The sequence below is a fragment of the Miscanthus floridulus genome, chromosome 1 (assembly GCF_019320115.1).
Source record: "Miscanthus floridulus cultivar M001 chromosome 1, ASM1932011v1, whole genome shotgun sequence".
NCBI classification, from domain to species: domain Eukaryota; kingdom Viridiplantae; phylum Streptophyta; class Magnoliopsida; order Poales; family Poaceae; genus Miscanthus; species Miscanthus floridulus.
Genome location: NC_089580.1, coordinates 89,735,273 through 89,757,339, shown reverse-complemented (window position 1 = coordinate 89,757,339; position 22,067 = coordinate 89,735,273). Strand labels below are relative to the sequence as shown.

Genomic DNA, 22,067 nt, shown 5'->3' with positions numbered 1-22,067 from the left:
CACACCGTGGAGCATGGTGCGTCACTGTCGTGCCATGGGGTATGGCGTGGCAGAACCTGGACATAGACAGAACCTGGGCTTAGGGTTGGCACGTCGATTTTGTTCGTTTTAGAAATTCACAACGCATTTGCTATTATTAAAAAAACTTGGAGAGCGACAAACGGATAGGTCGGAGGGTGACAAACAGATGGGATCACTTAAGATCGACCATGGGTAATCCGAGTACATGATACATGGGTACAATACATCAATAGTTCAAATAGAAAACAAGACAACACAATGAAAGTTCTAGTACATAGGTACATTGATCATTAATAAAAGCATGGAACTAACAGACGGCGTAATTCAAAAACCCTCAGTCAGAAACATACTGAGTAAGCAACTCGTCGTCCGAGTACCAATCATATACCACAACCCTCTTACTGTGGCTAGGGTCACTTGCATTGCCTTGATCTGCCTTTCGCCTGTAGTAAGCGGCCTCCGCTTCATCTGTGGCCTCTGCGGCCTAAGTGAAGAACGTATCGTCGTCCTCCTCTGCCTACAAGCCTACCTCTGCTAGAGCGATGAGCTCGCTCAGTCTGCCAGTGTCGTTCTCATCCTCGTCTCCCTCATCAGACAACACAATCGGTGATTCAACGGTGCGATCAGCTCGCGTTATGTGCTCCTCTAACTTCTTTTCCATATACCTTGCACGAGTCACCTCTGTAGCATGTTCCTCGCTGCATCTAATCCCTTCATGTATAAAATACAATCAGTTAGCAACATGATTATATTATATTTAAAATCAGGCAACAAAAAAAGGCTTTCAAGCACTCACTGGCACATAATGCAACAACATGCTCGTTCAAGACCTGCATCTGTACTCTTGTCTCCTCCCTTGCCTCCTTCCTTGTCCTCTCCTCCTCTAACATCATCCGTGTCTCCAATTCCCATTTGTCAAGCCCAACATCGATCGGGTTACAAATACCGCGCTGTCTAGCAAACTTACGCATTTTGTCTTTGTGATGTTTAATAAATAGGTTGACGTAGTCAGGTCCATATCCCCTCTTCTGTGCAATTACTTACTTCCCCTTCAGTTCATCCAAGAACTTAGGTTGACCATCATAACATTCCCACCAGCATGTCCTAGTGCTCTATTCAAACGAAAAATTATATCATATGTCTTAGCAAAAGAAACAAAATACGATTTCATGTTTACCACAAAAATAACCAACCTCATCATAGTCAACCATATGGCCGCAATAATGGCCTATTCCAAGCTCCGAAGGGACTATAACATAGTTAGATTTAACACCACATTCGTACTTGACTGGAGGTGCTTTGTAAATTAACCTTTCTTTCTTCTTTTGCTTTGCCTTTGGCGGTTCTTTCGGCCATTGGTTCTTAGGACCATACAACCACTCCTTGAAACAACACTTCGCCATTGAAAACACCTAAATAAGGTGACATTAGTACATGAACACATATAGCTCAATATTTCAATACATACACTTTGCACTTATATCATGCTTGTTTGGACACACAAACTCCAACGTATTCACAGGGTTTATCACAGCTCGATCTCCGCAATCGCACAGAGGAGGTTCCTCGAGTCGTCTAACTGTGGCTAAGTGCTTCTCCTTAGCCGTCATTGGAGGGGGGTTAGGGGGAGGTGGAACCTACCACTTGAAGTGCTCTCGTGGATGTCGCCCTCTCCACCAATCATCGAAAAGGAGATACCTGGGGTCAAACTTGTCTGCACCGTCGATCCACTGAAAGAAAAGGCACCTCTCATGGGCCTACATAACAAAATTCCAACAAAATATTAATAACCTAGTAATATAAATGAAGAAAAAAACATACGGAAACAATTACTTACATTAAAACGACTGCATGTGTAGAAGCAACAAGTCGCTGTGTCCGGATGTCTCGATTGAAACACGTCAGCCGGACGACCACAGTCACAGTTAGGGACAGAGAGGTCAGGAGGGACGGAAGCATTTTTTCTAGACTCGTCGGGGTACAATTCTCTAGGATGACCCCGTTTTCGCCATAACTGCTCCCGAAACATGTCTTCCATCTAATAAAACGGTTCAAATTAAACATCAGTCGAAACAACGCAAATTCATGAAAAATATAATCATTTGCATTGCAAACTCAAATAATATAACAAACACTTATAGCAACAAAAATATACATGGTAAACATACTTCTAACTAAATAATTAGTTAAGGTGGGCGGGTAGGCACGAAGGTGGGCGGGCGAGCGCGGCAGCCGGCAAGCGTGGGTGGGCGCGGCGGCCGCGTGTAGGCGGGCAAGCGGGCACGGGTGTGCGTGCGGGCAGGCGAGCAGGCGCGGGCGTGCGTGCGGCAGGCGGCCAGGCGGGTGGGCGTGGGCGGGCGGCGGTAGGCGCGTGCGGCCAGGCAGACAGAGGGAGGCCGTCTCGCGGGTGATATATATACCGGGAGTGACATGTCGTGAGGGATGGCGCGGCAGTGCCGCGCCAAGATCGGTGGCGCGGCAGGCCCTGCCACGTCACCGGTCAGCAGTCCCGGTCGTCGCCACGTCATACTACCGCCGCACCACCATGCATTTGCCATGCCATGGCAATAGGCGTGGCCAAAAGTGTTAGTTTAAAAAAACAGTGTTAGATTTAAAATTAGTTTACAAAAAGTGTTAAAAATAAAAAATATTCTCCATGAACTGGATCCCAGAGGCGTTGCAGGCGCCGAGGATGGCGTCGAGCTCAGCGGCGTAGAGCGCGGTGTGCTTCTCGAGGAGCAGATGCTTGCCACGCGCGGCGACGGCTGTGGCCCAGGGCACACAGTGATGGATACAGGTTGTGAACAAAGAGGCTAAATAATGAAGATTTAGAGTTAGGACAAAAGATTAATAATAATTCGAAGCTAAGTAACTATGATCTAATAAAAAATTCATGATCACTGGGCTGTAGCCCCGGCAGGCCCTCCCTCCCTTCGGATCCGTCCCTAAGGGCACGTGGAGACTGGTGGGGAGTGGGAGGTACACGGCCTCCACGTCCGGGTTCCCTAGGAGGGACTCGTAGGAGCCGTGGACGCGCGCCGTGCGGAAGCCGATTTCGGCGAGGAAGCGGCGGTCCTTATCCTCGGAGTGGCTGCCTACGGCGGCAACGGTGGCGGCGCCTGGAGGGAGCATCCGCATTGCGCGCGAGATCTTACGCGCGATGTCAGCGCAGCCCAGGATGGTGAAGCGCACCGGGCGCGGTGGCGGCGGCTGCACTGGCGCTGCAGAGGATGACATTGGCGGTCGCGGCAGCGGCGGCGTCTGTTGGTCTCCGTTCGGTGCGTGGAGTGATCATCTGCGTCAGTGTATGTGTGGTCCGAGGTGTCCAGTTCAGCTTTCGGGTTCAGGATAATCTGGACAGGCTGGGTTCCCTGGCTCATAGGATGCAGACGTTGGATGTCTAGGCTAGTTCTTAGAGGGATAATTAACTTTTTACCATTATAATAGATGACGCATTTACAAATAATAGCTTTAGGTTTGGCGCTACACTTTTAGCAGTAGAGAGAGAAAAACGATACATATTTATCACTTGTGCTTGCGTGGCACGCCAGCTCCACTGTCCTGCTCGGATCCGAGTCAGCAGACTCAGGTAAAATGACCGCCCTTGCCCCTGGCTTCTTCCTCCCCATTACTAACACACAGGCCCCACAAGTCATATTCTTCTTCAACCTCCGGCCATCACCACACAGCGAGGATGGAGACAAGCCCCTCCGACACGACGCTGCCCGTCATCCCACTGCCATTCGAGTAGTCCGATCACCGTGACAGGTGCCTGGTCGTCCTCGCCGTGCATAGCCCATAGCGTGCGCCGCGCTAGGTCTCGCCCCACGCTGCCGTCGCCCTCGGCCACCAGCTGCAGCGCGGCCTCAACCCCCGTGGCGCGCGTGAGCCCGCGGAACCTCATGCTGCCACGGCTCATCCCGTACAACATGGATATGCAGTACTCCTGCTCCGCGCTCCCGGGAGCCGCGGAGCCGTTGCGTATCAGCCTAACGACCGCGGCCATGGTGCCACTGTTCATCAGCGCGGCACGCCCGTCGAGGCAGCCCGCGAGGTTGGCCAGGACCATGACGGCGAGCCTCCGGAACGCGACGGCATCGCCCTCATTCGCGCGGTCTCGTGCCTCCATGACGGCCAGCAGCGTCCGCACTGCGCCCCGCGCGAGCGCGATCTTGGACCGGTTCATTCCGGAGAGGGAAACGTGGTACAACGCCATCCTGGCCTCGCGCCGCGCGCGGTGCCCGGCGGTGCTCGCGAACAGCTCCAACAGCGGTGGGATAGCGCCGAGCACACTAATGGCGCGCTGGATGGAGGACACCTGCTAGCGCGCGGTGGTCAGGGAGCAGAGCGCGTGAAGCTGCGCAGGCGCAGCATGCTTAATGCCGGCCTAGGGCGTGCGCTGTGCGCCATGCACAGTGCTTTGCTCTTGAGCCATGACATCATGATGATGTCATATACGTTCTTTTTTCCTTTACAAAATAAAAAATAAATATCTTAAAAATACAAGTATACGTATCTCTGTCTGCGGCTATCCTGAGCCGTCCATCCTTTAATCTATATGGCAATAAGGGGAGGGGCATGACTGAGTTTTCACATGGGGCTGCTGTCTCGGATCCGAGCTAGACAGTGGAGCTGGCATGCCACGCGAGCAAAAGTGGTAAATGTGTATCGTTTTTCTCTCTCTGCTGCTAAAAGCGTAGCGCCAAACCTAAAGCTGCTATTTGAGGATGTGCCATCCGTTGTGATGGCAAAACATTAATTATCCCGTTGTTGGACCTGGCTGTGGAGGTGCAAAACTCGTCGTCTGGCTTGGGCTCAGTTTAGTTCTAAAATTTTTGGCAAAATGGGCACCGTAGCATTTTCGTTGTTATTTGGTAAATAGTGTCCAATCATAGTCTAATTAGGCTTAAAAGATTCGTCTCGTGGATTTCGTCTAAACTGTGTAATTAATTTTATTTTTTATTTATATTTAATGCTTCATGCATGCGTCCAAAGATTCGATATGACAGGGAATGTGAAAAATTTTGTAAAATTTTTTGCAAACTAAACTGGACCTTGGACCCGCAGAAACGAAATCGAAATCCGTTTTCTGGTCAATCTAATCAAGACTTCAAGCATGCTAGCTCTGTTTTGATGAGTGATCTCAGTTCTTGACTGCTAAGTCGTAGTGTTTCTGGAACAAACATCACTCGGTCGGTTCTGGCAGTAGTTGCAGCAAACCTGCCTTCCATCGTCATCACTGACATGTCATGCTGGAAAGTAGAAATGTTGCACAACCTGAACCTGTCCAAGATGTTCATGACCGAGAACATCACAACGGAAGCCCTCAATATTGTCTTTTTTAACCTCAGAACTTCCCACTGTATTGCCCTCCTTTGGCCGGGCAACCATCGATGGATTCGTTGATGTTTTTGTCTGCCCATATACTAGAACAACCAGTAGAAATATAATCACTTATACATTTCAACCTTCTTCTGAGTTTGACGACCCCTGTCCAAATTGTTACAAATAGTGGTTTACTGGTTTCATAAAATACAGAAGCACAGTATGTGTAAATATATCAAGCCAGCACAAACCATGCCATGGTGTTGAAACCTCTATTCAGGAAGTGATTCATTTGTTGCATTTAGCTAGCCACCTCAACTGGCTCAGACCCTTTGTCAATCGAGGCTTTCACAGCATCCAAAACCAGCTGCGTCTTCCGGGTGACAGCCGGCCACTTTCCCTCAGGCTTGCCCCCAGCATCCCGGATGCCCTGCAGAAGCCTCGCGAATTCCTGGACCATAAGGGCTTCCTGTGGCAGGTCCGTCGCCACGACATGCTTGCTTGGCAGATCCCACCCGATGTCGAGCTCAGCAAAGCTTGACTTCGAAGCCACGTGGAACTCCGCCGACTTTTCTTCGTGTGGGATGACAAAGTCAGTGACATGGATAGTTCCATTCGTGCCAACTAAGGTGATGTCCATGGTGACATTGGTGAGGAAAGAGCAGCTGAAGGTGGCAGTCTTGCCATCTGCCCAGTACAATGTCGCGCCGCGCGCAAGAAGCACGCCAGCTCGGTTCTTTACAGGGTCACGCAGTGCGATCACAGTCTTGGGCAACTCATAGTCAACAGCCCACAGGATCGCACGGATGCAGTACCACCCAACATCACCAAGTGCACCCAGGGCATCGAGATCTGGCTTTACTCTGATGTCATTCTTGAGGAAATCTTCATTTGCTCGAAAGCTAAACACACTGTTAATCTGCGGAAAAAGAACAAAAAAACCGATGATTTTTGTTGACCTACAAAGCTTTGTAGAACAGTAGAGATGAAGTGGAATCAAACAGTTAAAAATGTATTCTTCCACAAATATGTAAAATACTACTATATGTTAACCTATAGCATTTCATACATGTCTTGCAATTCAGATATTAACGTGTGCTAAGAGGTGTAATGACTGCAGCCAACCATTTCACCGTCTACTTCTAGTGATTACAAATTTGTGCATATGCATAAATGAAAAATAACATGGATGTAATAAAAGAACCATATCCTATTATTATTTTCTACATAGCTGGAATAAAAGAACCAAACTCAATGCATCACAGATATTCCCTGGAACTGATAATTTGGATACACTGAAATTTTATAGGAACTAAAATATAGTGTTTAGCTTTCAAAATTTTAATCTTTCAGAGCGCTCATCTCAATTTATAGATGGATTGGAAGTGGTCCACTGAGAAAGAATTCAAGCTCAACTCAGCTTCAACACTTCCAGCAATGTTAATATGTGATAATTTACAAGAGATTTTGAAAACCTTAGAACTTTATAAAACTACTAAAACACTATATTTATATAATATATGTTAATATGCAAGCTCAACTCAGCTTCAACACTTCCAGCAATGTCCATATGTGATAATTTATAAGAGATTTTGAAAACCTTAGAACTTTATAAAACTAAAACACGGCATTTATATAAATATATGCTAATCTGTGTTTGTGTGATGCATCATCTTTGACGAATTGTATATCCTAGCAGGCTGGCACATAAAAAGGGCAAATGTCCAGTGGATGACTACATTGCTCAGTCAGAGAACCTATAAAACAAAAGCATTAGGTCCATTTGCCAGAGAATAAAGAAGAGTGGTGAACCACCATGTGGTTATTGTGCCTGTGCGTCCATGTATGTAAATAAAACGGTGCATCCTTGGTAAGACCTTTACTAGGAAGACAACTTTTTAAGATTTTTTGGAAGTTCTATATCCCAAATAAGATGGTTATTCTAACTGCCATGCCATCAGCAAGATATTGTAGTGCTAGTTGGAAGAACTGGTCTGCCAACTTGGTCAATAACAGCTTATGATTGTATCCATACCTTGGAGACAAGAACAAACTAACAAAGTTTTAATTTAAAATAGGATAGTAGTTCCATGCTGCTAGATACAAAATGACACCATTCTTTTGCTGTACCCAGCATGACAAGGAGACAGTGAAAGGTACCTGACATATTTTGCTTAATAGCTCTATCACCATTTTTCTTTGTCCAGCCCATGCCAATTAATCATGGTTCTGTTGTTGGTTTGTAGGAGAACCCACTTAGGGCCTGTTTCTGTTTGGATGAACCCATTCACTACAAATACATGTGGTTTGGAGAGACCTGAAAAAATACGCCTTAAGGGAATCTCCAATAGTTGGAGTCAGCTGGTGGCTCTTAGACACCATCTCATCCTATAGAGCGCACATGTAAAGTGTTCTTTATTCTATATAATCTCTCCTATCATCTATGCAAGAGATAGATAGAGGCTCACATAGAGGTGCATCTTTCATGCATGGGGGCACACAAGAGCCTAGCTCTTCTCCTCACACGAACTCAAAGGTTTTTTGGCCACTCTCTCCTCCATGTGGAACCGAATGCTAGTACAAATGTGGAAAGAGTACTCTCTCAATATTGTGCTGGCCGATGGGTTCATTTCAGAAGTTAAGTTAAACACCCGCGATCACGGCACACATGGCTATTCCCAATGCTCCTAGCCTTTTTTATGCTAGTATACACTTGCTCCAATCATAAATAAAGTTTTCACTTTTGACTGCCAGTATTTAAATAAAGTGTAAAAAGATGCACTTTACTAGGGAATCTTATCACACTTCACGAGCATACAAATTAATGCTGCTGAACCGTTGAGCATTAACAACTGGGCAAGAAAAAGAATAGTCTTTTCCTGTAGAAATTCAGTTATTGATAGTCTGATAATAAAGGGAAAAACGAATTCCATTTCTTGGTTATGGGTAACAAAGGTTGCGTATTTCTAATCCCCATTCCAGTCTTGCAGGAAGGTTTGCAAATAACTCACCGTTCTGATGTCCCCAATGGCGTCCTTGTCGTCGACGGTCTCCCGCATCTTGGCGGTGCGCGGGTGGTGCATCCACATGGTGCAGTCCATGAACTGGACCCCCGCAGCGTGGCAGGCGGCAAGGATGGCGTCGAGGTCGGCGGCGCACAGCGCGGTGGGCTTCTCTAGGAGCACGTGCTTGCCCCTCGCGGCGGCGGCGGTGGCCCAGCGCACGTGGAGGCCAGTGGGGAGCGGGAGGTAGAAGGCGTCCACGTCCGGGTCGTCAAGGAGCGCCTCGTAGGAGCCGTGGAGGAGGGTGGCGGCGACGTCGAGGCCGTTGTCGGCGGCGAAGAGGCGGGCCTTCTCCTCGGAGCGGCTCCCGACGGCGGCGTCGGCTGCGCCGGGCGCGAGCCGCATGGCGCGCGACAGCTTGCGCGCGATGTCAGCGCAGCCCAGGATGCCGAAGCGCACGGGGCGCGGCGGCTGGTCTGGTGCCGCGGCGGACCACATGGGCGGCGGTCGGGTGCGCTTTTGCGTGGGCTTTGGTTGGCGGCTTGGCGCTAAAGTTGGCCATGCAGCCCTGTGGCCCGCCGGCCCGCCCCGTAGCCCGGCGTTTTGGCCTGGCACGGCCCGAGGCACCAGGCCGTGCCTGGGCCGCCACCCCAGCCCGTGGCACGGCACGGGCACGGCCCCGTGCCCCAACGGCTACATTTGGCCCAGCAGGGGAGGCAGCCCACGAAGCCAGCCCACCCCGCTGCACATATAAGCCGCTGCCCGTTGCCTCCCTCTCCATCCCTAACCCTAAGTCCCTAATCCCCATTCCTCCCCCGTCGCACCGTCTGCTCTCGCTCGTTGCCTCGCTCTCGCTCTCGCATTCGTGATCCACCACCGCCGCCGCTCTCCATCGACCATCGTCGTCCGTCCTCTCTGGCACCGGTGACCTCGCCGGCGCTCCTCCACCTCGCACTGAGTTCGCTAACCCCGTCTCCTCCCTCCTTTTCCTCTTCTGTTTCCTTTCGCGCTCGCTCGGAATCGGTGAACCATGTGAGTTCGTGTTCATGTCACTCCCTCCTCCCCCACCTCACCGTCGATTCTAATCGGTGTCTATCTCATCCTCTGGTTGGCTCGCTGGCTTCTTCATCTCCGGCACTGAGCTCTGGGAAAGCAGGTTCGTCACTTTCCCTAACCCTAGATCTGCTCTTCTCTACTCTGTCTCTCAAGTGTCATCTCTCACTCTTCTTCTTCTTTGCGTGTAGATTGGTGCCTGACGCCGCGTCTTCCTCCTCTGGAGTAGACATGGCCAAGCCGCCAAAGCCCCCGTTGAGGGACGGTGCTGGCGCTGCTAGAGGTTGAGGTCGTGGACGGCTGTCCGGCTCATCCACGGGCGGTTGCAGTTCCGGCCTCGCAACGTGGGGGGAGGATCAGCATCCCCTCGGTGACGGCGAGGACCAGGTGCCACACCCGGACGATGAGCTAGAAGTCGAGGACGACGACGACCTACGTGATGATGCAGCCGGTCTGTTCGGCATCGACCTCGATGACGGCAACCAGCCCATCGATCTCGATGGCGACGATAGTGATGGTGGAGTTGAGGTCTCCACTGACACTCATGGTACCTCAACCACCTCTGGTAAGAAAGTTTCTGCTGTTTGGGATTACTTCCATGAGATTAAGGAGAATAAAATTCGAGTTGCTACCATCTGTAAACATTGTCGGGCATGATACACTGCTAGATCGTCTGCTGGCACTAGCCATTTGAGATGGCACATGTATTCCTGTATGAGAAAACGTAATCATGCTAGTATGGTCCAGTCTAAGTTTGCTCTGAATCCTGATGGTTTGAAAAATTGGGTGTATGATCCTATGCTTGCTCGCACTGAGTTGTGCCGTTTGATTGCTAGGCTAGACCTTCCTTTAGGAATAGGTGAGACACAGGCTTGGGAGGATTACATTAAGCGTGCTCATAATCCTCTGTTCGAGAAGGTTTCTAGGCAGACCACCACTAGAAATATGTGTAAATTTTTTGATGAACAATGTGCTATGCTTATGAAATCTGTGTTGCCTGCTGCATCTTCTATTTCTTTGACATCTGATATTTGGTCTGGTAATGCTAAGGAGGATTATATTTCTGTTGTTGCTCATTATGTTAGTGCAGATTGGGAGTTACAGAAAAAAGTTGTTGGTCTTAGGCTGATTGATATTTCACATTTTGGTGAAAACATTGCTGATAGGATTTCTAGTGTGGTTGAGGAGTTTTGTTTGATTGACAAGGTTTTTTCTGTGTCTCTAGACAATGCTTCTGCTAATTCTAGGGCTTATGAGATTTTGCAACCTATGTTCTTTGGTTATTTGGGTTCTTATCCTGCACCTACAAGAGATGATCCTAACAAGGTGCATATCAATGCGGGACCCATAGGATACCCCGCAAGGAAGAGAGAGGATCTAATCCAACTAGGATTCTTCCCATGTAATCTTAGTAGTAGAACTATTAAGTAATCCTACTAGGAAATCTCATTGCAAACCGACTAGGACTCTGGCTTCCTAACTATATAAAGGAGGGCAGGGCTCCTAAGAGAGAGGACAACAATTGTACAACACAACACATCACGATCAATCTAACGCAAAGGCTAACGCCGACTGGACGTAAGGTTATTACTCGATCTACGATCGAGGGCCTGAACCAGGATAAATCGACTGTCTTTTGCGTTAACCATCGAGTTTAGCATACGCCGAAGCCCGAATATACTGCCCCGGGTACCCCCGTGGTAGGCTATCGGTGGTGAAACATTGACAGCCCGAGGGATGCTCTACTTCACAAACTACCATGTTCATAACCACGAAGGTTTCAACAGAATGTCCAATGGATGAAAACAAGCACTCCAGGACAGTATTTATAGACCAAAGGAGTGGCGCACATGGACTAGAAGTACCAACGAAATAAGCCTAACAAAGGACACAGTGAAAAGACAGGACTCAATAATGGATGACTCAGGCGAGAGGAAGCAGTACTCAAAGACAGGCATATTCGGAAGAATATACCAGCACAGTACAACCCGTGAACAAAAAGCATTTACACTCAACCACCACCATACAACTACATCTGACAACAGCAGACTATCAAAGAATGCACCAAGACCTCACATCCGAGTTCTTCCTAAACGAAACAACACGGATATACGCTCGGGGGCTCGGCCAGCATCATAGCCTAATCAACACTAAGCTAGGGAGCTCGACCTTCATTTCAACTACGCCCGAAGGCTCGGAACCAAAAGACAAAGGATCAAGAATACAAGAAACTCAAGACTACAACAACGACGACACATCAAGACTCTTCATCCGACTTCTTTTCTAAAGGGAAGAACTCGGACAAAGCACGGGGCTGTGGGACACATAGCCCCAGAATTTTTTGAAGACAAGAACCTGGACCCTCCAACTTTTGCAAGTAAAAGCAAGAGGCTCGGGGGCTACACTCAGTAAGTGCAATTTTTACAAAAAAATTGCACCCACCCAAAAAGAACTCGGACATAAGCTCGGAGGCTGCATGCCACGAAACTACTCGAATGATGGTTTAATCCAAGACTAAAGGGCCGCTACGGAAAGATGCCGCAAAACTACTCGGATGATGACATAATCCAAGTCTTGGGGACTACTTAAGAACACAAATTTTCAAACAACATAAAGGATCAAGACCCTCCAACTTTTTGTTCCAAATAGCAAGAGGCTCGGGGGCTACACTCAGTGAGTGCACTTTTTCTTCAAAAAAGCGCACGTCACCAAAAGACTCCATCAACGCAGACCACTTCAAGACATTACGACAAAAAGAACCCAGAACAAGCCATATTCGAGTTCTTTTTGATAAAACTTCAACGAACAATAAGAGCAACTTCAAGACAAGATCCTCTAGCTCCTTGTTCCAAATAGCAAGAGGCTCGGGGGCTACAACCAGATGGATGTACTTTTTCTTCAAAAAGCACTCACCACTCGAAGATCCCAAGAAGCGCTACAAGGTTTCACTCCAGAAAGCACTCGGATGACATTTTGTTCCTACTCAACAAGACTTGAAGGAGCAAAGCGAGACTTTTAGAGCTCAACCATGAAGTGCTCGGGGGCTTATCGATGCGGGACCCATAGGATACCCCGCAAGGAAGAGAGAAGATCTAATCCAACTAGGATTCTTCCCATGTAATCTTAGTAGTAGAACTATTAAGTAATCCTACTAGAAAATCTCATTGCAATCCGACTAGGACTCTGGCTTCCTAACTATATAAAGGAGGGCAGGGCTCCTGAGAGAGAGGACAACAATTGTACAACACAACACATCACGATCAATCTAACGCAAAGGCTAACGCCGACTGGACATAAGGTTATTACTCGATCTACGATCGAGGGCCTGAACCAGGATAAATCGACTATCTCTTGCGTTAACCATCGAGTTCAGCATACACCGAAGCCCGAACATACTGCCCCGGGTACCCCTGTGGTAGGCTATCGGTGGTGAAACATCGACAGTGCAGTACTTGCTTGTGCATCAGCGCTGTGCATGCCATATCATTAATCTAATTATTAAATCTGGCATGAAGAGGTTGAAACCTTATAATGAAGATTTCAGAACTGCAATAAGTTTTTTAAATTCCTCTAATCAAAGAATTGTATTGTTTAAGAACTACTGCACTGCTCAGGGGCTTAGACCTAGAAAGTTTGGCTTGGATATGGATGTTAGATGGAATTCTACTTATTTGATGCTCAAACACTTGCTGCCATACAAGGAAGTCTTTCATGTGTTCATTACCTCTAATTATGGTTCTACTTTGTTGACTACACAGCATTGGTATGTTGCTGAATAAATAATGATATTCTTGGAACTCTTCTATAATTCCACTATTATCCTATCTGGTGTTTATTATCCCACAGCTCCACTTGTTTTGCACCATATGCTTGACATGGCTGAACATTTGCAAAATGCTGAAAGAGATGCTAATTTTAGAATGAGTGTTACTCCTTGAAGCTTAAATTCCTTAAATATTGAGAGAAAATTCCACTGATTTATTCATATGCATTCATTCTTGATCCTAGAGCTAAGATGAAAGGGTTCTTTAATGTGCTTGAATTGCTTGGCTTCCTTGGTCTTCAAATGAAGCAATTGAAGAATGGTACCTTTGTAAGTCAAGGCAAGTACATCACCGATGTGATTGGTCATCATTGTTATTCATCTTCATGATTGATTGGTTCATTCATCTACACGGCGGTATAACCCTCTTGATCACTCTCTTTACTTTACCGCAAACTAGTTGACAAGCTCTTTAGTGTAGGCAACTAGATGCATTTATAGTGTATACTATGATGATGTGAAAGATGAATTGTATAGATTGTTTGCCAAGTATGAATAGAAATTTGGTGCAGTTAGGTCTCAGAGGGTTTCAGTGCCTTCAGCTCATACTGGTAAGACAAAACAGGCATGGAGAAGGATCTTTGGAGGTCCTGGTGAATCCCCTGTCGGTTCCCCCTCATCTTCATCTACTCCATCTGCTGTCAGTGAGCTCAAAGTTTACTTGGACAGTGACCCTATCACATGTTATGAGGAATCCTTTGACATACTCCTCTGGTGGCGTGACCACAAGCTAACCTATCCAATCCTATCTATTATGGCTCGAGATATCATGTCTGTCCCTGTATCTACTGTCTCTTCTAAGTCTTGTTTCAGTTGTACATCCAGGATACTCGAAGACTAGCGGTGGCACTTGTTGCCTGAGCATGTGGAGATGCTCACCTGCATCAAGGACTGGGAGCAAGGTGCAAGAAGGGAACAACATACACCTGAGGACCTAGACCTGGAGGAGGCATTCAAGAACCTCTTCCTCGATGAACAAGGCGAAGGCAGCGGCACCGGTAGCGGCAGTGGCGGTACTGCTGGTGGTGGATAGAAGAAGAAGAGAAGAGGAGAGGTAGTCACTCACTCAACTGAAACTTCCATATTGCTTCTTTACATTCAAGTTCACTAACATTGCTTGCTTCTATACAATTTTGTAGGTACTTTTGATGTGATAGAGTGAGATAGTGAGTCACTATGAATGTTGCCACTAATGTTGGCAGTTGGCTATTGTAATAGAATAGAATGTTTGCTGCTGTGAACTCACTAAGTCACATTGTCACAATGACTTTGCCACTGATGTTGGCTATTGTAATAAGATAGAAGAACTAAGACTTTGACACTTTAGAGCTGGCTGTACTCTTTTTTCCTTTCTAGGGTTTCTCACAAGGATGAGTTTTACCTAGAAAGATTTTTAATGAGGCAGCATTGCACAAAACAGCTCATATTCATATAATGATATAATCTTGTCTTTTGTCCCTTGTCCTTGTGTTCTGAGTTGTGAGTTTGAGATGTAACACCCCGATGTTATGCCAGCATTTAGGCACTGCAAATCATGCATATTGTGCATCATCAAGCATCCTAAGTATCCATGCCTAATCATGTAAATAATAACTGAAACCATGCTTCAAAACATATGAAACATGCTCGTGAAACATGAATGTTGCATACACTTGTTTAGAGTTGTTTTTGTCCTAATTATGCTTGCTATGTTAGTAAAACATGATTGGCTATAATTGTAAATCATCTAAAATTATTTAGCATAATTTTTGGAGCAAAGTTTGTATTCAAACTTATGACAAAGTATGCATTGGAAATTTTTATTGAAAATGGTCAAAAATCCTCCCTATTTAGCTTTTACTTCCCAATTCAAAATCTATGCAAAATTTTTAGTTGGTCCCTAAAGCAAAGTTGTAGAGGATTAAATTCTAAGCAACTTTTATTTTTGGGCCATTTTCAAAAGAAGTCATTTTCTTGCTCAAAAGGGTATTTGAAAACTGATATTTGGAAATTCCTTGAAAATAGAAATTGAAAAAATGGTTTCTCTCCTTTCTTGGGCCGCAACGTCGCTTTTGGCCCAGCCACTCACGCCGGCCTGGCCTGCCTCCGCGTTGGCCTGCTCACCCGGCCTGCCTTAGCGCCGCGCTGCGCCGTTCCCGCGCGCTGCGCCTGACTACGTCAGGGCGCGCTCGCCGCGTGGCCGCCATGCGCCGGCGATGCACGCCGTGCGGTAGCCCCAGCCTGCCTCGCCCTCCACGCGCTCGCCTTCATCTGCTGACCCCGCTACGCTCCCCACTTCACTCTCCCGCTCGCTCAGCAGCAGCGACAGCAGCTGCGCACGCCCGCCTTCGCCACCGCGCACCGCGCCTCGCTGGAGCTAGCTTGCCCGGCCATTCCAGTGCGCCTGAGCCATCTCCATCTCGCCCGCAGCTCTGCCTCCACCTCGCGCACCCCGTGCTCGCATCACTTCACCATGGTAAGCGTCCCTTCCTTGGGAATCGCTCGCTAGAGCATGGCTGAGCTCACCGGTGAGCTCCGCTCCTGTGGACTCCCTCGCTCCGCTTCCCTTCCCGCCTTTCTTTCTCACGCTTCGGGTCCGCCGTCACCTTGCCGTGCTCACGCGCGCCTCACCGGACCGCGCCATAGCCGGTAATGGCCAGCACACCGCGAGGCAGCGCCGCCGCTCCGCCATTGCCGTCGGCAAGCCTCACTCCGGTGAACCGCCCCTCCCTATTCACCTCTATTCGACGTGGTTTGACATGGGGAGCACGTTGGTGCCCTCTGTTTCGTCGGGAACCTCGCCGTCGGCGAGAACGCACCGGTCAGCGCCGCCCCTGTTTCGGTCTGACCGATAGGTGGGGGCCATTTGTAACACCTCTGGTGTTTTGACCTAGCACTAAAATTTGGCATGTCATCATATGCATTGCAAAGCATTCATAAAGTAGAAAATTTTGAATACATTCACTAAATAAGCCTTATTTAGTAAGTTGTTATTTTATGTGTGATGTGATTCAAAACCCTAAATAAAGATCATTACCACAATGGTCAAATTTCATGTGATCATATGAGGCCATGTGTCATTTGACTCAAATAACCCTAATGGGCCATGTTACTGGTCAAAAACCAAAGTTAAAGTAAAAGGAAAACAAATCAAATTTGAATTTAAATTCAAATTACAAAAGTCCTTTTTGCCCCTTTTGACTAATTCAAAATCTATGTGGAATTTGGGGTTCTGGCAAAAAGCAAAGTTGAAGTATATTTTATAAGGATCAACTTTGGTATTCAAAGTTTTTCAAGTTTACATATAAAATTTGGAGTAATTTTGAAATGATTCAAATGCTCAAATGCACCCCAAATTCAAATTTCAAAATGGAGGCAGAATTTGAAAATGTTCCTAGAAGCAAAGTTGTAGAGTTTGAAAAATTGAGCAACTTTCATTTTTGGAGATTTTCTACTTCTTTAGAAATTTTGAGAGTAATTTGCAAAATGAACTCAGTGGCAAATCTGTAATTATTCAGAACAGTAGCACGACCACCGCCCCACCGCCGGCGTCCTTTCTCCGGCCTTCCAGGCGCGTCTATGACCGCCCTTGGCTTCGCGTTGGCATGGGGAGCACGCTGCGTGTTGATCCCGCGCGCTCCTGGCCGCGCTATAAAGCCCAGAAGTCGCCGTTTGTTTTTCTTCCTTCTCTCTGTTTTCCCGATGCTGCCATCTCAATTCCGGCGAGCTTCTCTCGTTTCCTCAGCGCGAGCAAATCCTGTAAAAGCCATGTTCTAGTTCCACCTACTCCTCGCGCATCCGACCGAGCTATTGCTATTGCCTGATTTTGCCGAGAGCTCACGGTACACGTTCATCTTCCTCGCGGCCGGCGACATCAACGGAAGCTCCGATTCAACGTGGCCAGCCTCGTTCGGTGAGCCGTTGCCCTTGCTGGTTGACTCTATGGATTTCTCTCGATGCTGTAGTGCTCATTCCACTCTTGCCTACTCATTTTGCCCACTACAGTCACCGGAACGCTGTCGTCGACGAGGTCCGCTCCGCCATGATCCCGGTCACCGTCGAAACGCGTCGCCGTAGCTTCTCCGGTCTCGCCTGTTGCTTCAACGCGATCGGGGTGAGCCACTGATGCTTCCTGTACTCTCTGTTTCACCATTACTAGCCTTGTTTCGCCGGCGTAACGTTGCTGTGCCACCACATCCGCCATGGTCGGCGTTAGCTTTGTTCCGTGTCGTAATCAACCTCTGTAGTGCCATAGATCGATGCGCCTAGCTCTTGTGAACATGTTGGTACTTTGGCTATCGCCGTTGGGCTCACCGTCGGCGAGATAGCGCCGGTCAGCGCCATCTAAGCCATGGTCAATGACCCGAGGTTGGGGATGACAGGTGGGGGCCGGCTGTTAGTGAGAGCAAGAGAGAGAATAGTGAGTTTTGTTTATTTTCTGATTTTGAATAGTGCTAGATCTTTGGAAATTTGTAGAAAAATCATCAAAGGTCCAAAAATTCTAAAAATTTGTGTGTAGCTTCTATACATGTTCTAGTATGGTTCAAAAATTTGAAACTTGAAATTTGAATAAATTTTTAATGTTCAAATATTCAATCCATTAATTGATAAATGCAATTTCCATGATTTTTGTAGGCCACTGTATAATTCCAAAAATTATGGAATTTGTTTTGGTACACTAATTTGTCATGAAGAAGCTTACATAAAATTTTTAGGTCATTTGGAACAAGTTCATTTTTGGGCTTATTTCCAAATTAATTCGAAAATAAATAAAAGCAAACCCTAAGTGTTTGATTAGTGTTTGATCTTGTTTTGTCATGTTTTGTGACTAGTAGGATTTCAAGATCAGTTGGGTCAAATTACATGTGTGGTTCTTGACGATAGGATTATAAGTTGGTTTTGTTGGCTTGCAACTGTACCGTGAAGGAAAATCTTATTCGGGGTGTTTTTACATTTCATGTACCATGAAAGCATCATGTTTACATTATCATCATGTTAAAGAATATGTTATCATTTCATGTAGAATCCAAGAGTGAAATGATTCTAGTTGAGCAAGTTCTAGAAGAATCCCCGGTTGTCATGGGATTCGATAATTGTGGTACCGATCCGGAACTTGAGATCGTCAACGAAGGCAAGCCCCAGTTTATGCATTAAACCACTACCTTGTGTACTTTGAAAAGTTTATCACCTATGTTACTTATTGCATTAAATTGATTAATTCAAATGTTACCTACTTGATGCATTACCTACCTTGATAATTATTTACCATCCTTGAAGATGTTTTCATTTACAAAGGCGTAGAATGCTTAGTATGCTTTATGATAGGCTTTCAAAATAAAAGTTTTGATACAATCAAAGATGGCATACTGGCCAAAGAAAGAAAGAAGGTAGAATGAACTAGAGACTAGTCGGGTGATTTATCTTGAATGTTGGGTATTGTTGCCGACTATGTCGCTTAAAGGCCACTCATTATGGATCTTCTGAACAAGACAATTTGTAGTACTGGTCACATACTTCGGTAAGCCTACTTCGGCTAATCCGATACTAAGATGAATGCCCACGCACTGGGAGTGGAGAGATGGTGGGAGTAGCATGTACCCTCATGGCTAGAATGTGGCCGGATTTGAGGTGTGCTGTACTCTCAGGTGGCATGGAGATGGCTTAGTATAGGAGGATCCGGTAGTGAGGTTGATATATGCAAGATTGAATTCTACATATGTCGTGTGATAAGGAATCCCTAGCTGAGACTTGAATCAATTCAAATTGTCGGTGCTCCACGGATATGGAGACTCGATTCATTACAGAAGCAATGCAGGACTGGTGAATTACTAAAATATGAGAAAAGAATGGAATAAGAAGGAATGGAATATGGGAAACATACATTTAGTTTGAGATAATGAACTAAAAGGACTTAGGGGTAAAACTTGAAATTAGGATAAGAATAGTAAGCTTTTGGCAAAGGACTTTGAATTTTGCTACATCCTTACCTTGCCCCAAACCCCTGCATATTTAAAAGTCTTACACCCCTGTTATGTCGGGTTAGTCTTGTTGAGTACTTTCGTACTCAGGGTTTGTTAACCCTTGTTGCAGGTGAGTCGCATGCGCAGGCTTGTTTTGGTCCCTGCTGCATGCCTGTGTTTGAAGTCAATGACGATGAGGAATGATGAATGGCCTTTGGACAAGGCACTAGTTTGTTTGATAAATAAAGTTAATGTAATATTATCCTGCTACTATGGTTGTATAACACTTATGGTATTGTAAGTTTGAAAACAACTGGTTTGTAACCTATGTTACCTTAAGACTTCCGCTATCTTTTACTCTGATGTATATATTTGAATAAACTGTTGTAATTTGCAATGTCTGTGATTAGGATCCTGTTTGAAAAAGAGAATCGTGGATGATTCGGTTTCCCGAGGACACTCGACAGACCTTTTAAGTTGTTGGGAACTCATGTATGCTATCAAAGGTCTGTTGAGACAATGATAGATATACGTGGGCCCAATTTCTCAGGAGGTTCTACCACAGCTGGTATCAGAGCAGTTCCCATCTAAGATCATTATAGGTTACTTTGGAAAAACCTTCAAATTGATTTGGATCAAAGAAAGTAAACTTGATATTTTAAAGTTCAAATTTCTTTCTTCTCACCTTTGATCTAGCCCCAATCCTGTCTTATTTGAAAGTTTGTGGCAGATAATATGATTAGGTTTGTCCTATGTATTAAAAATCTAGTACTTATGATTATATAAATCTTTTGTACCTAGATTCGTAAGATCAATTCATGCATCATGCTTGAACACTTTGCATAATATTCCCCTTAAAAAAAGTGGTTGGGTAAGTAATGTCAATCCCATTCTTGCTAACCTCCATTATCCTCAAGGTATTCTTATAGTCATACCCTAAATCCTATAGGCTATGGCAAAGACCAAGAAAACCGCACGCAAGTCCACCAGACCTCATGGAGTCCCTCGTCATTAGTTGGCACCAAGAAACCACGAGCTTGGTGAAGGAAGTGCCAAGAACCTAGGAGATGAAGGATCTTCAAGCAACCTCGCCAACATTGAGAACCTGACCAAGGAGCTCAACACTCTTCGTCGAGCTCATGCCAAAGATCAAGAAGAGCTAGCGGAAATGCAAAGGGGCATCACCATGACCATGGAGCTGCGGAATGAAGCCTGGACATGAGAGGATGCAGCCAATGAACACGTCCATGAGTTGGAGTTCTATGTAGAAGACCTAGAGATGGACAACGCCATTCTTCATGAGAATGTTCACATGATGTACGCTCAACTTCATCCTCCTCACGGGGATGGTGAAGTTATAGATGAAGAAATGATTGTAGATCCATGAGAGGTCGAGAATGAAGAGGAGGAGGATCCTAAGGAGTTAGTGTACTTCTCAGATGAAGATGAGGTTTCATCCGATATGGGCACGGATGCTGAAGATTGAGAGCTCAGAGTAGTAATAGTTCCTTTACTGCTTTCCTAATGAACCAGGGTTATCTTGTGGGATACAAGACATGTAATTTAAATAAGTAACCCTTTGTAGCAAGTAACTGTTTAAATGTTTTCAATAAAGAATAATGTAAGTAAACATGTTTCTCTAACAGATGCCTCGTCCTATCACCCGAACTGGTGCTAGTGGCTCACATGACGATGATGAGTGCCCAAATCCTTCACCAATGCCTTCGACTATGGTAGATGCCATAGCCGCACTCGTCAACGCAACGACAGAGAATGCTAGGCTGTTAAGGGAATTGGCACAGAACCAGCAGGCCCCATACCCTAATCGTGGCCGTCGTAATAATGGAAATGACGAGTCAACCTATGTAGATTTTACTGACACACGTCCGCCTGTGTTCTCTAAGGCAGAAGAACCTTTAGAAGTAGACGATTGGCTTAGGACAATAGAGCAAAAGTTCGAGCTGATTCACTATACTAAGGTTCAGAAACCAAGGTTTGCGGCACAGCAACTCCGAGGAGCTACTGGTGCCTGGTGAGCAAATTTGGTAGTAGTGCAGCTCGCTGGTCACCAAATCAACTGGAGGGAGTTCAAGGATGCCTTTAGGGCACACTATATTCCAGCTGGTGTGATGACCATGAAGTTAGAAGAGTTTTTGGCTCTTAAGCAAGGGGAGCACCCGGTGATGCACTATGTCGGGCGCTTCAATCACCTGTCGTAGTATGCTATAGAGTATGTGAATACTGACAGGAAAAAGAAGAATCATTTTCTTAGAGGCCTAAACACTAAACTTCAGACCATGATGGCAACTTGTGGTAACGCAACTTACCATGAGACAATCAACATTGCTATCGCTTCAGAGGAGAATTACCGCCGACACAAGGAGGCGAAGAAAAAGAAAATATCTGCTTCTGGATCATCAAGTGGCAAGCGTTAGAAGATAGTCTACCATCCTCAGAATCATGGCCGTGCACCATTCCGCCCACAACATGGCCAAGGCAGGCAACAAATCTTTATTCGCCCTACAACTAACACGCCTTATCCTCATCAAGCACCGCAGCAGCAAAATAATACAAATAATGCAAACCGCAATGCTACTCCCTAGAATCACAATTATCCATGCTATAATTGTGGTAAACCTAGATAGTTTTCCCGAGAATGTCCGTATCCCAGGAAGAATAATCTTGATGCACCCAAAGCCCCGGTTACTCAAGCTTAGAATCAGTACAAGGGCAATGCTCAGAATAATCAGAAGGGACAGGCTGAGAAGAAAACTAGAAGAGTCTTCTATACTCAGGTGGAATCCATTCCAAAAGGAGAACCAGTGATGATGGGTATGTTTCCCATTGCTAAGCATCCTGCAATTACCTTATTTGATTCCAGTGCATCCCATACATTCATCAATC

General features: G+C 46.2%; 3 protein-coding genes across 4 annotated transcripts; all 3 read right to left on the bottom strand.

The window, feature by feature from the left end:
* Positions 1 to 2,655: 2,655 nt before the first annotated feature.
* On the bottom strand, positions 2,656 to 3,258 carry LOC136460167 (uncharacterized oxidoreductase At4g09670-like). The gene is made up of 2 exons (XM_066459981.1): positions 2,985 to 3,258; positions 2,656 to 2,786 (listed from the first exon to the last, which is right to left on the bottom strand). The coding sequence occupies exons 1-2, from the start codon at positions 3,256 to 3,258 to the stop codon at positions 2,656 to 2,658; spliced, it is 405 nt and encodes a 134-aa protein (XP_066316078.1).
* A 427-nt stretch (positions 3,259 to 3,685) lies between these two features.
* Positions 3,686 to 4,237, bottom strand: LOC136460157 (U-box domain-containing protein 41-like). The gene has a single exon (XM_066459974.1). The coding sequence runs from the start codon at positions 4,235 to 4,237 to the stop codon at positions 3,686 to 3,688; it is 552 nt and encodes a 183-aa protein (XP_066316071.1).
* A 1,217-nt stretch (positions 4,238 to 5,454) lies between these two features.
* LOC136489328 (uncharacterized oxidoreductase At4g09670-like) lies at positions 5,455 to 8,846 on the bottom strand. 2 transcript variants are annotated; one of them, XR_010767418.1, is made up of 3 exons: positions 8,358 to 8,846; positions 5,598 to 6,265; positions 5,455 to 5,511 (listed from the first exon to the last, which is right to left on the bottom strand). XR_010767418.1 is itself a non-coding variant. In XM_066486007.1 (2 exons), exons 1-2 carry the CDS (start codon positions 8,844 to 8,846, stop codon positions 5,648 to 5,650), a joined length of 1,107 nt encoding a protein of 368 aa, XP_066342104.1. In that variant the 3' UTR covers positions 5,502 to 5,647. The 2 variants fall into 2 exon arrangements, 1 of the variants encoding a protein (XP_066342104.1); XM_066486007.1 differs by having other exon boundaries at positions 5,502 to 6,265.
* Between the last annotated feature and the right edge of the window lie 13,221 nt (positions 8,847 to 22,067).

What these genes read in the sequence shown, in the direction of transcription:
- LOC136489328 (XM_066486007.1), bottom strand. Translation starts at nt 8,846, where the DNA reads ATGTGGTCCGCCGCGGCACCAGACCAGCCGCCGCGCCCCGTGCGCTTC. An exon ending in CCATTGGGGACATCAGAACG is followed by an intron (nt 6,266 to 8,357) that starts GTGAGTTATTTG and finishes CTTTTTCCGCAG; the next exon opens with ATTAACAGTGTGTTTAGCTT.
- LOC136460167 (XM_066459981.1), bottom strand. Translation starts at nt 3,258, where the DNA reads ATGTCATCCTCTGCAGCGCCAGTGCAGCCGCCGCCACCGCGCCCGGTG. An exon ending in GTACCTCCCACTCCCCACCA is followed by an intron (nt 2,787 to 2,984) that starts GTCTCCACGTGC and finishes CCTGGGCCACAG; the next exon opens with CCGTCGCCGCGCGTGGCAAG.
- LOC136460157 (XM_066459974.1), bottom strand. Translation starts at nt 4,237, where the DNA reads ATGGCGTTGTACCACGTTTCCCTCTCCGGAATGAACCGGTCCAAGATC.